The sequence below is a fragment of the Canis lupus genome, chromosome 1 (assembly GCF_003254725.2).
Source record: "Canis lupus dingo isolate Sandy chromosome 1, ASM325472v2, whole genome shotgun sequence".
NCBI lineage: Eukaryota > Metazoa > Chordata > Mammalia > Carnivora > Canidae > Canis > Canis lupus.
Genome location: NC_064243.1, coordinates 98,557,268 through 98,571,909, shown reverse-complemented (window position 1 = coordinate 98,571,909; position 14,642 = coordinate 98,557,268). Strand labels below are relative to the sequence as shown.

General features: G+C 45.5%; 1 protein-coding gene and 1 long non-coding RNA gene across 2 annotated transcripts; one reads left to right on the top strand and one right to left on the bottom strand.

Moving 5' to 3' along the window:
- Window positions 1-38: 38 nt before the first annotated feature.
- On the bottom strand, window positions 39-2,703 carry LOC118350877 (cTAGE family member 9-like). Its single transcript, XM_049108199.1, has 3 exons — window positions 2,640-2,703; window positions 620-1,335; window positions 39-575 (listed from the first exon to the last, which is right to left on the bottom strand). Exons 1-3 carry the CDS (start codon window positions 2,701-2,703, stop codon window positions 504-506), a joined length of 852 nt encoding a protein of 283 aa, XP_048964156.1. The 3' UTR covers window positions 39-503.
- A 40-nt stretch (window positions 2,704-2,743) lies between these two features.
- Window positions 2,744-14,642, top strand: LOC125752464 (uncharacterized). Its single transcript, XR_007402001.1, has 3 exons — window positions 2,744-2,891; window positions 3,425-3,586; window positions 13,282-14,642. It is a non-coding gene; the product is annotated as an uncharacterized LOC125752464 (long non-coding RNA).

The following is a 14,642-nucleotide window of genomic DNA, read 5'->3' as shown; positions in this document are numbered from 1 at the left end:
CTGAGGCCCAGGCCCAGGCCTGGAGAGGGGGGTTCAGCGGTGCTCTGACGCCCAGGCCCAGGCCTTGAGAGGGGGGTTCAGTGGTGCTCTGAGGCCCAGGCCCAGGCCTGGAGAGGGGTGTTCAGCGGTGCTCTGAGGCCCAGGCCCAGGCCTTGAGAGGGGGGTTCAGCGGTGCTCTGAGGCCCAGGCCCAGGCCGGGAGAGGGGGGTTCAGCGATGCTCTGACGCCCAGGCCCAGGCCCAGGCCTGGAGAGGGGGGTTCTGCAGTGCTCTGAGGCCCAGGCCCAGGCCCACCTGGAGAGGGGGGTTCAGCAGTGCTCTGAGGGCCAGGCCCAGGCCCACCTGGAGAGGGGGGTTCTGCAGTGCTCTGAGGCCCAGGCCCAGGCCCACCTGGAGAGGGGAGTTCAGCGGTGCTCTGAGGCCCAGGCCCAAGCCCTGGCCTGGAGAGGGGGGTTCAGTGGTCCTCTGAGGCCCAGGCCCAGGCCCAGGCCTGGAGAGGGGGGTTCAGCGATGCTCTGACGCCCAGGCCCAGGCCCAGGCCTTGAGAGGGGGGTTCAGTGGTGCTCTGAGGCCCAGGCCCAGGCCTGGAGAGGGGGGTTCAGTGGTGCTCTGAGGCCCAGGCCCACTCCTGGGGAGGGACCACCGGGGCTCGGCTCTTGGTCTCCAAGCAGGTTAGGAGAAGCTCCCGGGGGTGTGGTGGCTCCCGTGACCTCTTGCAGGGACTTCACCACTTCTGGCACCCTTGCTGTCCCCGTCTCTGGCCGTGGGGGCCCGGCTCTGGCTCCGTTCAGGTCTCGAGCCACAGGAGTCAGCTCCTTCACCGTGGAGTCGGGCCGCACCTTGCTGTGAGCGGCCGCAGGGCCGGGAACCTTCACCGGCCCTTCCTCCCGCCGGGCGTTCTCCAGAGACTTCCCGACCAGCGCACACTCCTTCTTGGCCGCGTAAAGCTTGTCAACGAGTTGGCATTTCTCCTCGATCTGCTCAGCCCGAGTGTCCGCGAGCCACCTCTCGTGTCTTCTGTAAAGCCGACTTCTAAGGGCCCGGATGAGCCGGAGCGTCAAGAAGAGACCCGTCAAGACGCCGACGATGGGCAGACACGCCTCGGTCTCCGCCGGCGGCTGTGAGGGGAGCCGTGGACACAGGGCCCTGGGCAGCAGCGTCGCCACCACCTGGCCCAGCTGCCCGAGGAGCAGCCCCACGCCACGCTGCGGAGGACGGCGGCCCCTCCATGGCACCGCCCCACGCAGGGTCCGCCCGGTCACCGTGGGGCCCGCAGCCACCACACAGCCCACGGAACCCCCAACATTCCACCCGGAACCCAGCCGGCAACGGCTCGCTCATAGGTCAGTCACCTGGCGGGTGGTGGGAGGCGATCTACAAATAAAATGTGCCCCCCCGTTACTCTGGGATGGCCGTTCTTCCTCACCTCCTTGTCTATGTTTTGGTGTCAATATAAAACTGAAATACAGTGAAAATCCTGAATTTGACAAATTTTTTCAAACTTTACATCTCTCCATGGTATCCAACAGCTCATCTATATATGGATACTGTCTATTAACACAGTAAATACCACCCCCACCCCCGAGCCTGTGATGCATACCCCCCCATACACGCAGCCATGGTTTGGTTTCTATTATCATCCATCAGTTCCTGAACAGCGCAGAAATAGAATAAATCACAATGAACACAGTGATATCTGCCTCTTTTGCTCAAAATGATGGGTTTTTTTTTACTCTGCCTATGTTTTTGTGTGGAAAAGCAGTTCACTCTGCTTAGGTCTGAATAATTCAAGTGTTTGAATGTATCTGATAATAGTTGATGAACGTTTGAGTTGGTTCAAATGTGGGGTATTATGGATGATGATATTGTGGATATGCATGCACATGCCCTTTATAGAAACGTGCATTTTCACTTTCTCTGAAAGGCTGGGTTGGTGTATGCTTGCTACTTTTATTTGAAACAGCTTTATTGAGTCGTTTACATGTCCAAATGATTTACACATCACGAAATTCACCATTTAAACATCCAATTCATTGATTTTTTTGTAAATGTGCAGAGCTGTGCAACAGTCATTACAATCCAATTTTAGGGCATTATCACCATCCCAGAGAAATCCTTCAATCTCTACTCTGTTGGCTGCTTTTGACACAGTCCGACCTTTTCTTCTTGAAATGCTTCCATCACTTAGTCCCCAGTTCAATACATTCAAGTTGGATTTTCTCTGTGTTTCTGGGTGTTGTGTGTGGTTTTCTGGCCTCACTGCCTTTTCCTTCCTCGTCTCTATTGCTGGTTTCTGTTTTTCTCCCCAACTTCCCAGCATTACCTTTGACCCAGGATCTAGTTGTGGGACCACTTTTCCTTCCCCAGCATCTCACCCTGTTGCTGACTTCATTCAGTCTCAAGGCTTTGATAGCTCAAACTGCCATGACTTCTATGCCTATTTATCCATTCCAAACCTTCCCATGCAGTCCAGACTCACACTCATCTAATGTGGCCAACCTGACTAGACTTCCGCTGAACCTGCTGTCCCTGCATCTCCCACTTTCCATGATAACACCATCATCCTTACAGGTGTTCAGACCCCAGGTCTGTGGTCTTTCCTGGCTTTTCCCCTCTCTCTGTGCCCCATCGCTACCCCACCAGCAAAGCCTCCACCCCGGATCCAGAATATGTCCTCCAGTGACCATTCTTTGCCTTCCCCCATTCTGCCCAGCAAGAGCTGCCATTCCCTCTTCACAGGATAACTGTGCCTGCTCCTAACCAATCTCCTCCTGCACTCGCCCCCGCAGCAAGTTGCCTCCCTAGAACCAGTGCATCCATGTCTCACCTCAGCTCTTCTTCCAGTAATAACTTTCTACTCATCAGACTTCAAGCTGCATGCCCCCACTGCCGGTGAGTCCTATGGGATCTGCCCCTAGTTACCTCTCAGATCTAACTCTGCATCTGGGTTTTTGCTTTGTTTACTCTGCTCCAGCCTCACAGGCCTCCTGGCTGCTCATCCAATGTACCAGGATGATCCTGGCCCAGATTTGGCATTTTGTCTTCCCTCTGCCTTGAATCATTTTCCTCTGATACCCACATGGTGGTCTCCCTCCTTCCCTTCAGGCATCTGCTCAAATGTCGCCTTATCTGTGAAGTCTTTCCAGATCCCTTGTAATGATTGCCCAGTAGGAACAGTGATGACCACCCCCTAACACGTCACCTCCCCCTACCACCGTCCTGCCCCACTTCTCTGCACAGCCCTCATTAACATTTGACATGCCGCCGAGAACCATCTTTGTGTATTGTCTCTCTGTCATCACTGGATGGTAAGCTTCGTAAATGCAGGGATTGTTTTAACCACTTTGTAATTGTTTCATTTTCAGTACGTATTTTTTTTTAAAGCATTTCTTTTTTTTTAAATTTTATTTATTTATTTATGATAGGCACACAGTGAGAGAGAGAGAGGCAGAGACGTAGGCAGAGGGAGAAGCAGGCTCCATGCACCGGAAGCCCGATGTGAGATTCCATCCTGGGTCTCCAGGATCGCACCCTGGGCCAAAGGCAGGAGCTAAACCGCTGCGCCACCCAGGGATCCCTCATTTTCAGTACGTATTCTAAAGTAGACACACAAAAATGCATGTTGAAGAATGACTGAATTACATGAGAACAAAGAAATCCTGTTGTATTTTACTGTTACATTTCTGTGACTTCATCCAAATCTGCAGGTGGCTTTACATATCAGCCATTTTCAGTAACTACTTAATTTTCTAATGTGAGAATAATTTCCTACTAGACCTTATTGGAAATATCTGTAGGTTTGGGAAATGCAAATAGTAGAGAAAAAGCTAAAAATAGGGTAAGTGATAAAAGATACCTTCCAGCCATGCAACCTTGCCTCAGAAAGAGCAGAGCAGACTGAATTTGAACTGATTTAACTCATTGGGGACAGCTTGAGTGATTGGTCTCTGCATCACTGAAATCAGGGCACAGATGGCTAAAAGGGACGCCATGTGGATCTCAGGTTGGGACAATCTTCAGAAAGCAGAGGGCATGACTTGTGAAAGGGACTGGGACTGCAGACCTGGGCGGCAAAGAGACTACCGGTTGAAGAATGCAATAGAACAGCTAAGGTCCTGGCAGAATCAGGGTGAAGATCTTATGAACTCAAAACATTTAAAGGTGGCCATGTATAGAGTCTAAAGGATAAACTTACTTACTTACTTACTTATTTATTTATTTATTTATATGATAGTCACAGAGAGAGAGAGAGAGGCAGAGACATAGGCAGAGGGAGAAGCAGGCTCCATGCACCGGGAGCCTGACGTGGGATTTGATCCCGGGTCTCCAGGATCGCGCCCTGGGCCAAAGGCAGGCACTAAACCGCTGCGCCACCCAGGGATCCCCTCATTTATTCATTCATTCATTCATACATTCATGAGAGACACACAGAGAGAGGCAGAGACACAGGTAGAGAGAGAAGCAGGCTCCCTGAGGGGAGCCTGATGTGGGCTCAGGACCCCAGGATCATGCCCTGAGCTGAAGGCAGATGCTCAGCCACCTAGGCGTCCCTAAACTCATTTCTTGTACCGTGTGTCACCTCTATTCTTAATACTTCTCTACCATACTTCAATTCAGACACTAAACAATTATGTGACACCAGCTAGGTGTCCTACAACTTAACTCAATTCTGATACTAGCTCCCTGGAGATAGCATCAGACTTCACAGCCTCAGTCCAAGAATACCTTTCGCTGACTTCAGATGCCATTCACAAGTCTGGGTTGTTACCTGTGCTTCTGACTGTCTAGCTATAAATTGGATACAACCCCCTACTGGGGTCAATTAATGTGCTAGAACAGCTCACAGAACTTAAGAAAATAGTTTACTTACTAGAATACTGATTTATTATAAAAGGATATAACTCAGGAATAATTATATGGAAAAGATACATAGGACAAGGAATGTAAGAAAGGGTGCAGAGCTTCCATGCCCTCTCCAGGCACATCACTCTCCCCAAATCTCCAGTACCTACCAACCAGGAGACTCTCTGAACCCTTCCCCTCTGGATTTTTATAAAGTCTTCATTACGTGGGCTTAGTTGATTAAATCATCAGTCTTTGGCCATTGATGATTAACCTAAATCTCTAGCTCCTCTTCCTTCCAGAGATAAGGGTGTGGGGCTGAAAGTTCTAACCCTATCATCACTGATACCCTGGCAAGATCACCTGATCTTACATGCTCTCCAAAAATCATCTTATTAACATAAACTCAAGTGTGGTCAGAAGACGTTTGTTATAAGTAATAAAACATACCTTTATCACTCATGTAACTTTGGAAACTCCAAGGGTTTTAGGAGCTCTTTACCAGAAATGGGGATAGAGACCAAATATGTATTTTTTATTATAAATCACACTATCACACAGGCAGTTGAAATAAAAGCACACACAGCCCAGGTGAAACATATGCTTAGTAAAGTTCTGGGAAGTCCTAAGCTTTTGCACTGGGCTGATTAGTGAAGGTTTTCCCCTGCACAAAACCATTCTTCAAAGACTCGGTGAAGTGGCTGTTGTATCAAAGGCCCAATTTTCAATAAAATATCACAAGGCATACAAAGAAACAGGGAAACAGGACCCATCAAAGAAACAAAAGAAGTTTTGTTTTTGAAACTTCAAGACTTGTCACTCAAGAAACATAAGTATCAGACCTACTAGGCAAAGATCTCAAAATTTCAATAATTGTTTTAAATATGCTCAAAAATGGAACTGAACAAGGGGTAGTGGAAGGGGAGGTGGGTGGGGGATGGGGTGACTGGGTGATGGGTACAGAGGGGGCACTTGACGGGACGAGTACTGGATATTATGCTATATATTGGCAAATCAAACTTCATATATATATATATATATATATATATATATATATATATATATATTTTTTTTTTTTTTTTTTTTTTTTTTTAAGGGACAACTGGGTGACTCAGTGGTTGAGCATCTGCCTTCAGCCCAGGACATGATTCTGGAGTCCTGGGATGGAGTTCCACATCAGCCTCACTGCATGGAGCCTGCTTCTCTTTGCCTATGTCTCTGCCTCTCTCTCTGTGTGTCTCATGAATAAATAAATAAAATCTTTAAAAAAAATATACTCAAAAAGTAAAGGAAAACACAAATAATTAAATAAAACTAGGAAAATAAAACACAAACAAAATGAGAATATGAGCAAAGAGATATAAAATATGAAAAAGAACCAAAAAGAAACTTTGGAGCCCAAAATATAATAACTATATGGAAAAATTCACTACTGGGGGCCATCTGGGTGGCTCAGTGGTTGAGGGTCTGCCTTTGGCTCAGGTCGTGATCCTGGGGTCCTGGGATAAAGTTCTGCATCTGCTCCCCACAAGGATCCTGCTTCTCACTCTGCCTATGTCTCTGCCTCTCCCTCTGTGTCTCCCATGAATAAACAAATAAAATCTGTAAAAAAAAAAAAAAAAAGAAGAAGAAGAAGAAAAGAAAGAAAAATTCACTACTAGGGCTCAATAGCAGAATTGGACAGAAGAAAGAATATGCAACTTCAAGACAGGTCAATTATATTACTGACTTGAGGAATACAAAGAAGAGAGCATGAAGACAGATGAATGGAGCAACAAGGATTTATGGGACAGTAAAGTAGACCAATTACACAGTATGGAAATCCCAGGAAGGTAAAAGAGAGAAAGGGGTTGAATAATTATTCAAAAAAATAATAGTAAAAATCTCCTCAAATTGGAGGAAAGACATGGATAATACAAACCAAGAAACACAATGAAACTAAACAGGTTAAATACAATGGACACACAAGATACATCATAATCCACATTTGAAAGGCAAACCCCCCCCCCAAAAAAAAAGAATTTTAAAAGCAGCAAAAGAAAAGTGACTTATCACATAAAAGGGATTCTCAGACAACTAGCAGATTTTTCAAAAGAAACCTTGCATGTCAGGCAGTGGGTAATATATATATATATATATATTTTTTTTTAAGATTTTATTTATCAATTCATGAGAGACACAGAGAGAGAGGCAGAGACACAGGCAGGGGGAGAAGCAGGCTCCATGCAGGGAGCCTGACGTGGAACTCAATCCTGGGACTCCAGGATCACGCCCCAGGCCGAAGACAGGCACCAAACCGCTGAGCCACCCAGGGATCCTGTGGGTGACATATCTATAATACTGAAGGGGAAAAAACCCCATCAACTAAAAATTCTGTATCTAGTAAAACTGTACTTCAGAAATGATGGAGAAATTAAGAGATTGCTACATAAATATAATTGAGAGATTATTTTACCACTAGACCTGCTTTACAAGAAACACCATAGGGAGCTCTTCAAGGTCAGAATACAAAACACTAGTTACTCAAAGCCATATGAAGATATAAAGATCTCTGGCATATGTAGCTATGTGGGCAAATATAAAAACTATGATTTTGGTTTGCAACTCCATTTTTATTTTCTATGGGACATAAAAACAGCAACAGAAAAAATTATAAATCTATGTTAATGGGTACAAAATATATAAAGATGCACTTTTTGATGTTAATAATAGAAAGTGATATGAGTCAGAGCTGTGGAACGTAGACTTTTTATACGTAGTTGATTTAATTTTCATCCAATTCAAAATAGATTTCTATAATTTCAGATGTTACATATTCCTCCCTGAGGTAGCCCCAATGAAATTAACTATGGAATCTACATTTAAAAAATGAGAAAGGAATTGAAATACGTCATTGTAAAGAAGCAATCAAACAAAAATGGTGGCAGTAATGAAGTAAATTAGGAACAATAAAGCTGTAAGACCAACAGAAAAAAATAACAAAATAACAGAAGTAGTCCTGCCCTACTAGTAATTATGTTAAATGTAAATGGATAAAATGGATAAAATGTAAAATGGACAAAAAATGTTTTCAAAACTATTTCTTTAAATTAAAGGCATTGGCAGTCATAAACTGTTAGAAGAAACAAAGAAAGACCTTGTGCTCACAGAACTCAGGAAACTCTTGTTTGGCAAGAACTGCTAAAGGGAGTCTTTCAGGTGGAAATGAAAGACTTCAGCAGTGACCTGAAGGCACTGAAGAAACAAAGATCTGTGGATCAGGCAAATACAGTAGCAGTTATAAAAGCTAGGATCATTGTAATTTTGGTTTGTCACTCCACTTCTTGCCTACATTATTTAAACTTCAAATGCATGGGGCCTCTGGGTGGCTCCTTCTGTTGAGCATCAGACTCTTGGTTCAGCTCAGGTGGTGATCTCAGGGCCATGAGATCAAGCCCTGCAGTGGGGTCTGCTCCCTCTGCCCATCCCCCCCGCTCTCTAAAATAATTAATTAATTAATTAATTAATTAATTAATTAATTTTTTAAAAAGTGAAAAGAGGGGAAGATATATTCTATGTAGATAGTAATCATAAGATAGCTGGGGTTTAAAAAAAAGATAGCTGGGGGACACCTGGGTAGTTCAGCAGAGGAGCATCTGTCTCGGCTCAGGGCATGATCCCAGTTTGGGGATCCAGGTTTGAGGCCTGGGTCCTCTTAGAAAGGGTTTATCTGCAGGCAGCCCAAGACTGGAGGGAGCATGCACGTGGGGCAGACAAGGAGGGGCGTGTGGAAGAAGGGGTGTGAGTCACAGACCAGAAAGAACCCAGCACACTGGCACATTCCAGGTGTTCTCCAGCAGCCCTGGGCCAATGGACTGGGTCACGGAGACAGACTCATTACTCAGTTTCAGAAGTTGAGGCTCTGGGAGGCAGAGTGACCACCTGGTTAGTGCCAGAGCCCAGGCTGAAATGCACTCCGGTCTCCAGGTCCTTCCCTCACACCCATCTAAAGGGTAGGAGGATGGGGGGAGGAAGGGCCACCCCTGCTCTTCCCACCTTCTCCTGATGGACTTGCAGTGACTCCGAGATTTAGACTCTGAGATTTCAGGTTTGAGGGCCATGGGCTTCCAGCCCCACTTCACTGATAACCCTGTTTCCTACTATGTTTGTTGCCTGTGGCTGCTCAACAGGTACCACAACATGCTGACTTAAACCCTGGTTCTGAGGGCTGGAGTCTGAATTCGGTATCCCTGGGCTGAAGTCAACATTCCGGCAGGGCCAAGCTCCCTCCAGAGACTGTGAGGAGGCTCTGTTCCATGCCTCCTGCAGCTTCTGGTGGATGCCAGTGTTGTTTGGGGTGTGATCACACCACTGCAATCCTCAAGGCAAGAATCTTCCAATCTCCCCCTGCTCCACCTTCACATCTCTATGTGTGTCATGTGATCGCATTTAGGGTCCAGCTAGATGATCCAGGACAGTGACTCCATCGCAGGACCCTTAACTTAATCACATCACTAAAGTCTCCCCATCTCTTTTTGGAGCCCTGGAAGGTATTACTCCTAGGTTCCAGGGACTACGACATGGTTATCATTTGGGGGCCCATCATTTGGTCTTCCACACCTGCTTTATTTTGTTGTTTCCTCTGTTATATTTATCACCACCTGATATGGGAATAGTGTTTTCTGTGTATATGAATAGGACTGTGTATGCTCCATGGAGGGCAGGAATCTCGTCTGTCTTGTTCAGTCTGTCTTTAGTGAAACAGCACCCACACATAATAGGTGCTCAATAAATACTAGTTGATAACACAGAGACTAAACACCACTGGAATGGAAGATGAAAATTCAATATGGTGTCCAATGAGATACAAAAAGCAACAGATCTTCTGTGTGCTAGAAATATGCAGTGCCTGTCTGAGGAGAGTTATACAACCATATATTGGTATTTGTGAAGAACACGTGAATAAAGGGAGAGACATGAATCAGCAAAGACTCCATGTTATGACATGTCATGTTTTCCCAAGGAATTTTTCAAGAAAGGTTCATGTGGGAGAATAAACAGGGAGATGAGATTAGACATGTCAGGAGAAGTAAGAATGATTATAGAGCTTATGCTACCTATTGCTAAAACATTTAGTAAACCTAGAATACATAAAATACTATTACACATGATTTTCGTAGAAAATTCATAAGAAAAAATTAATGGAAGTACATATAAAACTTAAAATGTAATAAAGGTTAACATTATAAATCAGAAGTGTAAGAGAGAATTGTTTAATGAACATCTTGAAATGTTAAGTAACTCTTTGGGGAAAAAGAGACAAGTGAGCTTCACCTCCTGCTATAATTAAATGAAAGCAATTAAGGTGTGGAATCTGGGTTCAAAGCTCCACCCCAGGACTTACTTTCTGTGCGTCCTTGGAGAGACTACTGATCCCTCACATCTCAGGTCATACTTGTGAATTCCTAGTAATGGGGAAAAGACTCAATACATTCCAAGGTAGACTCAGGATAATGGCAGTTGACTTCGGGAGCAGAGGACAGGGTTGAGGGGAGAGGGCACCATGTAATTAAATATAGGTATTGTCAGTGAGCTTTTGTTCGGAGCAACAGATGAAAGGTGTCTTTTACATTATTGAAAATACATATACATGTACAGAAATATATCTGCCACGCAAGGATGAGATTGTACTGTGAACGAAGGAGTAGGATTTATTCAATTCTGAGCAATAGGTATATATATATTCTCTCTCTCTCTCTCTCTCTATATATATATATATATATATAGTCTTCTTTTATGAATCTCTAAATAACATGTTATAGTACACACACACAATGTAGCATTTGTAGATAACCTTTAAAAAATCCTTTACAATAGCACTCTAGAACATTAAATACTTAGGAATAAATTTGACAGAGGTGAGTAAGAACTCTTTAGTGAAAGCTATAAAACACTGCTGAGAGAAATAAACAAAACCTAAATTAATGTAATACATATCATAAGACAACATGGTTAAGAAGTCAATTTTCTCCACATTAACCTACAGATCAATGTAATCTAAGTCCCAAAGCTTTCCAGAAATGGAAGTGGACCAGCTGATTCAGAAAGAAAAGTACATGGAAAGTCAAAGGACCTCAAGTAGCCACATGATTTTTGAAAAATAAGAACAAATGTGGAGGACTTAGGCTACCTGACTTCAAGATTTAATGTAAAACTATAGCAATAAAAACAGTGATGTAGAAAATAGATGAAATAGTTCAATGGACCAAAATAGAGTTTCCAGATATAAACCTACATACATATGGTCAAATTAGTTTTTTAATAAAGACCCCAAAGGAATTCAGTGGGAAATGAACATTTTTTTCCCAAATATATTTTAAGCATCAAGATATCTACACGGGAAAAAAGGACCTTCACCTGCACCTCACAACATACACAAACACTATTCCAAGATGGATCATAGACCTAGTTGCAAAAAATAAAGCTTCCAGGAGAAAATCTAGGAGAGCATCTGCATGACTCAGGAGTGGACATAAATTTGTTAGAGAAGCACAGGAAGCATGAACTATACATTTTTAAAAATAAATGGGAATTCATCAAAATTTAAAACTTCTACCCATAAAAAGACATTGTTAAGAAACCAAGTATGAAGCCACAGACAGGGAGAAAAAACTTGTACCTATTTGTCGAGGGAGATGTGTCAAGAATATACATTTTTCTTTTCCTTCCCTTCCCTTCCCTTCCCTTCCCTTCCCTTCCCTTCCCTTCCCTTTCTTTCCAAGTAGGCTCCATGCCCAACATGGGGCTTGAACTCATGACCCTGATATTGAGCCATATGTGCTCATCATGATGAGCACTGAGTGTTGTATGAAGTGATAAATCACCAAATTCTATACCTGAAACTAATATTACACTGTGTGTTAACTGGAATTTAAATAAAAACTTTAAAAATAATATATTTTAAACCAGCACAATTCAATAATAAAATGGCAAACAGATTGAACAGACATGTCACAAATAAGACTTAAGGCCAGTGAGCATGTCACAAGCAGGCAAGCGAGGGCTGAAGCCACCATGAGAGGTGAGTCCACCCTCTAGAATGGCTAAAATTCAAAAGAATGACCAAGATGGGGAGGACATGGAGCCCCGAACCCTCACACATGCCAGGCAGGGGTGTTGATACAATCATTCTTGGAAAACTCCTTGCAAGGGTCATAAACATTTAAACATACCTCTACTGTATGACCCACACTTACTATCTAGAGAAATGAAAACCCGTGTCCACAGAGAGCCTTGCACAGAAATGTTTACAGTAGTTTCATCCTTGCCAGCCCCAAACTATAAAGGACCCCAGGGCCCATTACTGGTGAGTAAAGGATAGTTGCAATTTATCTATACAGTGGAGTGACACAAACATCTATCTTTTTCAGCCTGGGAAAATTCTCTGCTTTGTTTTTTTTTTTTTTTTTAAGGAATGGCAGCTCCTATTCTTTTTATTTATTTATGATAGTCACACAGAGAGAGAGAGAGAGGCAGAGACATAGGCAGAGGGAGAAGCAGGCTCCATGCAGGGAGCCCGACGTGGGACTCGATCCCGGGTCTCCAGGATCGCGCCCTGGGCCAAAGGCAGGCGCTAAACCACTGTGCCACCCAGGGTTCCCTCTGCTTTGAAAAGCTCATAGGATTTGATTAGACACCACCCCCCCGCACACACCAAATAATTCAGAAAAACATCCCTATTTTAAGGTCCATAACCTTAATTACATCTGCAAAATATCTTTAGCCATGCACCACAGCACACTCCCAGGGTGACACACAGTCCGAGAAACAGGTGACACTGGAAATAGGTTCCTTTGAGGAAGCCTTGTGAACCAAGGGGCTTCCTACAAATGTGAGGTGTTGGGGACTGCAGTGCATGAGCCACTGGGTGGTAGGCAGAATCATGCACCCCAAATACATCTACCTCTTAGCTCCAGACCCTGCAGCTGACCCAAGGGACTTTGTAGGTGGGTTAAGGAGAGGATTTGGGTGGGAAAGATCCTGGCTTATCCCAGAGTGCCTGCTGGAATTACAGGGGTCCTTATAGGAGAGAGGCAGGAGGGGAGGGGAGGGGAAGGGATTTCACACATGTAGGGATGAGGGAAAAGAGAAGGTGCCGTATCGCTAGCCTTGAAGACAGAAGGGGCTTCAGACAAGGAGTGTGGGGGCCTATAGATTCAAGGAGGGCAGGAGAAGGAGCCGCAGATAGTGTCTGGCATCTTCCTATCACCGAGACTGTAGTGTTGGGAGCTGGGTTTTAGGAACCCAAGCTGACTAGCTGACTGAGATTTACATGGAAAGTCAAAGAACTCGAGTGGCCAAAGAACTTTGAAAACTAAGAACATTTTGGAAGAGATAAGACTTTGATATTGAAAACTTACTGGTTTGTATTCCAGAAGGTAACACATTTGTGTTGTTACAGCAGCAACAGGACTCCAATACAAGCCTGAGCTGGGGCTAGCACCGGTGCAGCCATTCCCGGGCCGGCCAAAGGGCCACAGGGGAGTGTGGTGGAGGAACCTCGAGGAGAGAGCGTGACACTCAACCTGAAGTCCAGGATGAAGCCAGCTCACGGTGTCCTCGTCAGGAAGAAGCCAGGACATAAACGCCCTGGGTCACATACCTTCCCTCACGTTGCCCCAGCTTCTGCAGCTGCCAAGCACAAAGATAGCTGGCAGGATGGGAGCGTCTTGGAGGCCAACACTTCACAGGTCCGGCTGGTGGCTGGACCCCTGAGTCCTGGGCTCCAGATGGGAATGAGCACACTAGCCACTGGACCCTCCCACCACCGCATTGTGGTGATCTCACGTCTCCGCCTGTGTGGTGACTCTTGCCACAGATGTCCAGCCCGCTCCTGCACCAGAATCATCCTAACGTCTTGGGGACCCCAGGTCCTCTCTCAGAAGGGGCATCACCCAGGGCAGTACAGGGTCTCAGGCCCCACCGGGACCCGCGGAGCCAGAATCTGATTGTAACAAGGTGTCCAAGTGACTGCCATGCTGCTCAAGTGACGACTCCACCTGTCTGGATATGATGCCACCACCCCTGGTGCCACGCTGCCCTCCCGCGATATTGCTATTGTGTGCTCTCTGCCATCTGACCTTGTCTTTCCCCAGCACGGCAGCTCAGAGGGTCCATGGGCCCTCTAGGTTGATTTTCCCCTTGCTGCCTCCCAAGTGAAGACAACATCGGGAAAGCTCAAGACATATTTTTAGGTAAATGTATGTGAAGGAAGGCAGCAACACAGCACAGACACACAGCTTAGGAGGAACTGAGACATGTGTCCTGGTCATTCTCCCCCCCCCGTGGGTCCTGGGCCCTATCTGGCCCACTCTTCCCAGGAGCCTCTGTCCCGTGGGCTGCACAGAGGGGCTGCTGACTGCCTGCTGCTCTAGCAGTGAATGGGAGGACACACAGAAGGACAGTTCTCTCTGGCTCAGGCAACACCTCATCCTCGCCCTCCCTCCTGGCTCAGGGTGGGAACAGCAACCCCACTGCCAGCGAGAGGGGGCTCCAGCACCCCTTGTCTGTCCTTCCCTCCTGTCTGCCCCCAGGCCAGGCCCCGTGCATCTGACAGTGTTTCCACCCCATCACTCTGACCCTCCTTGGGTCCTGCTTGTATCCTGTCTCACACCCCCAACAGCGCTCCTTTGTGTGTGTATGTTCATAGATCTCTGTGGTGTGTCCAAATGGCGTGTGAGATGTATCCTTTCTCACACTGTGTATCTAAGATCTTTTCTTTCTTTTTAAAAAATTTTTTAAAAAATGTTATTTATTTATTCA

What these genes read in the sequence shown, in the direction of transcription:
- LOC118350877 (XM_049108199.1), bottom strand. Translation starts at nt 2,703, where the DNA reads ATGGGGGAAGGCAAAGAATGGTCACTGGAGGACATATTCTGGATCCGG. An exon ending in CCGGGGTGGAGGCTTTGCTG is followed by an intron (nt 1,336 to 2,639) that starts GTGGGGTAGCGA and finishes CTGACCTATGAG; the next exon opens with CGAGCCGTTGCCGGCTGGGT. An exon ending in GTCCCTCCCCAGGAGTGGGC is followed by an intron (nt 576 to 619) that starts CTGGGCCTCAGA and finishes CCAGGCCTGGGC; the next exon opens with CTGGGCCTCAGAGCACCACT.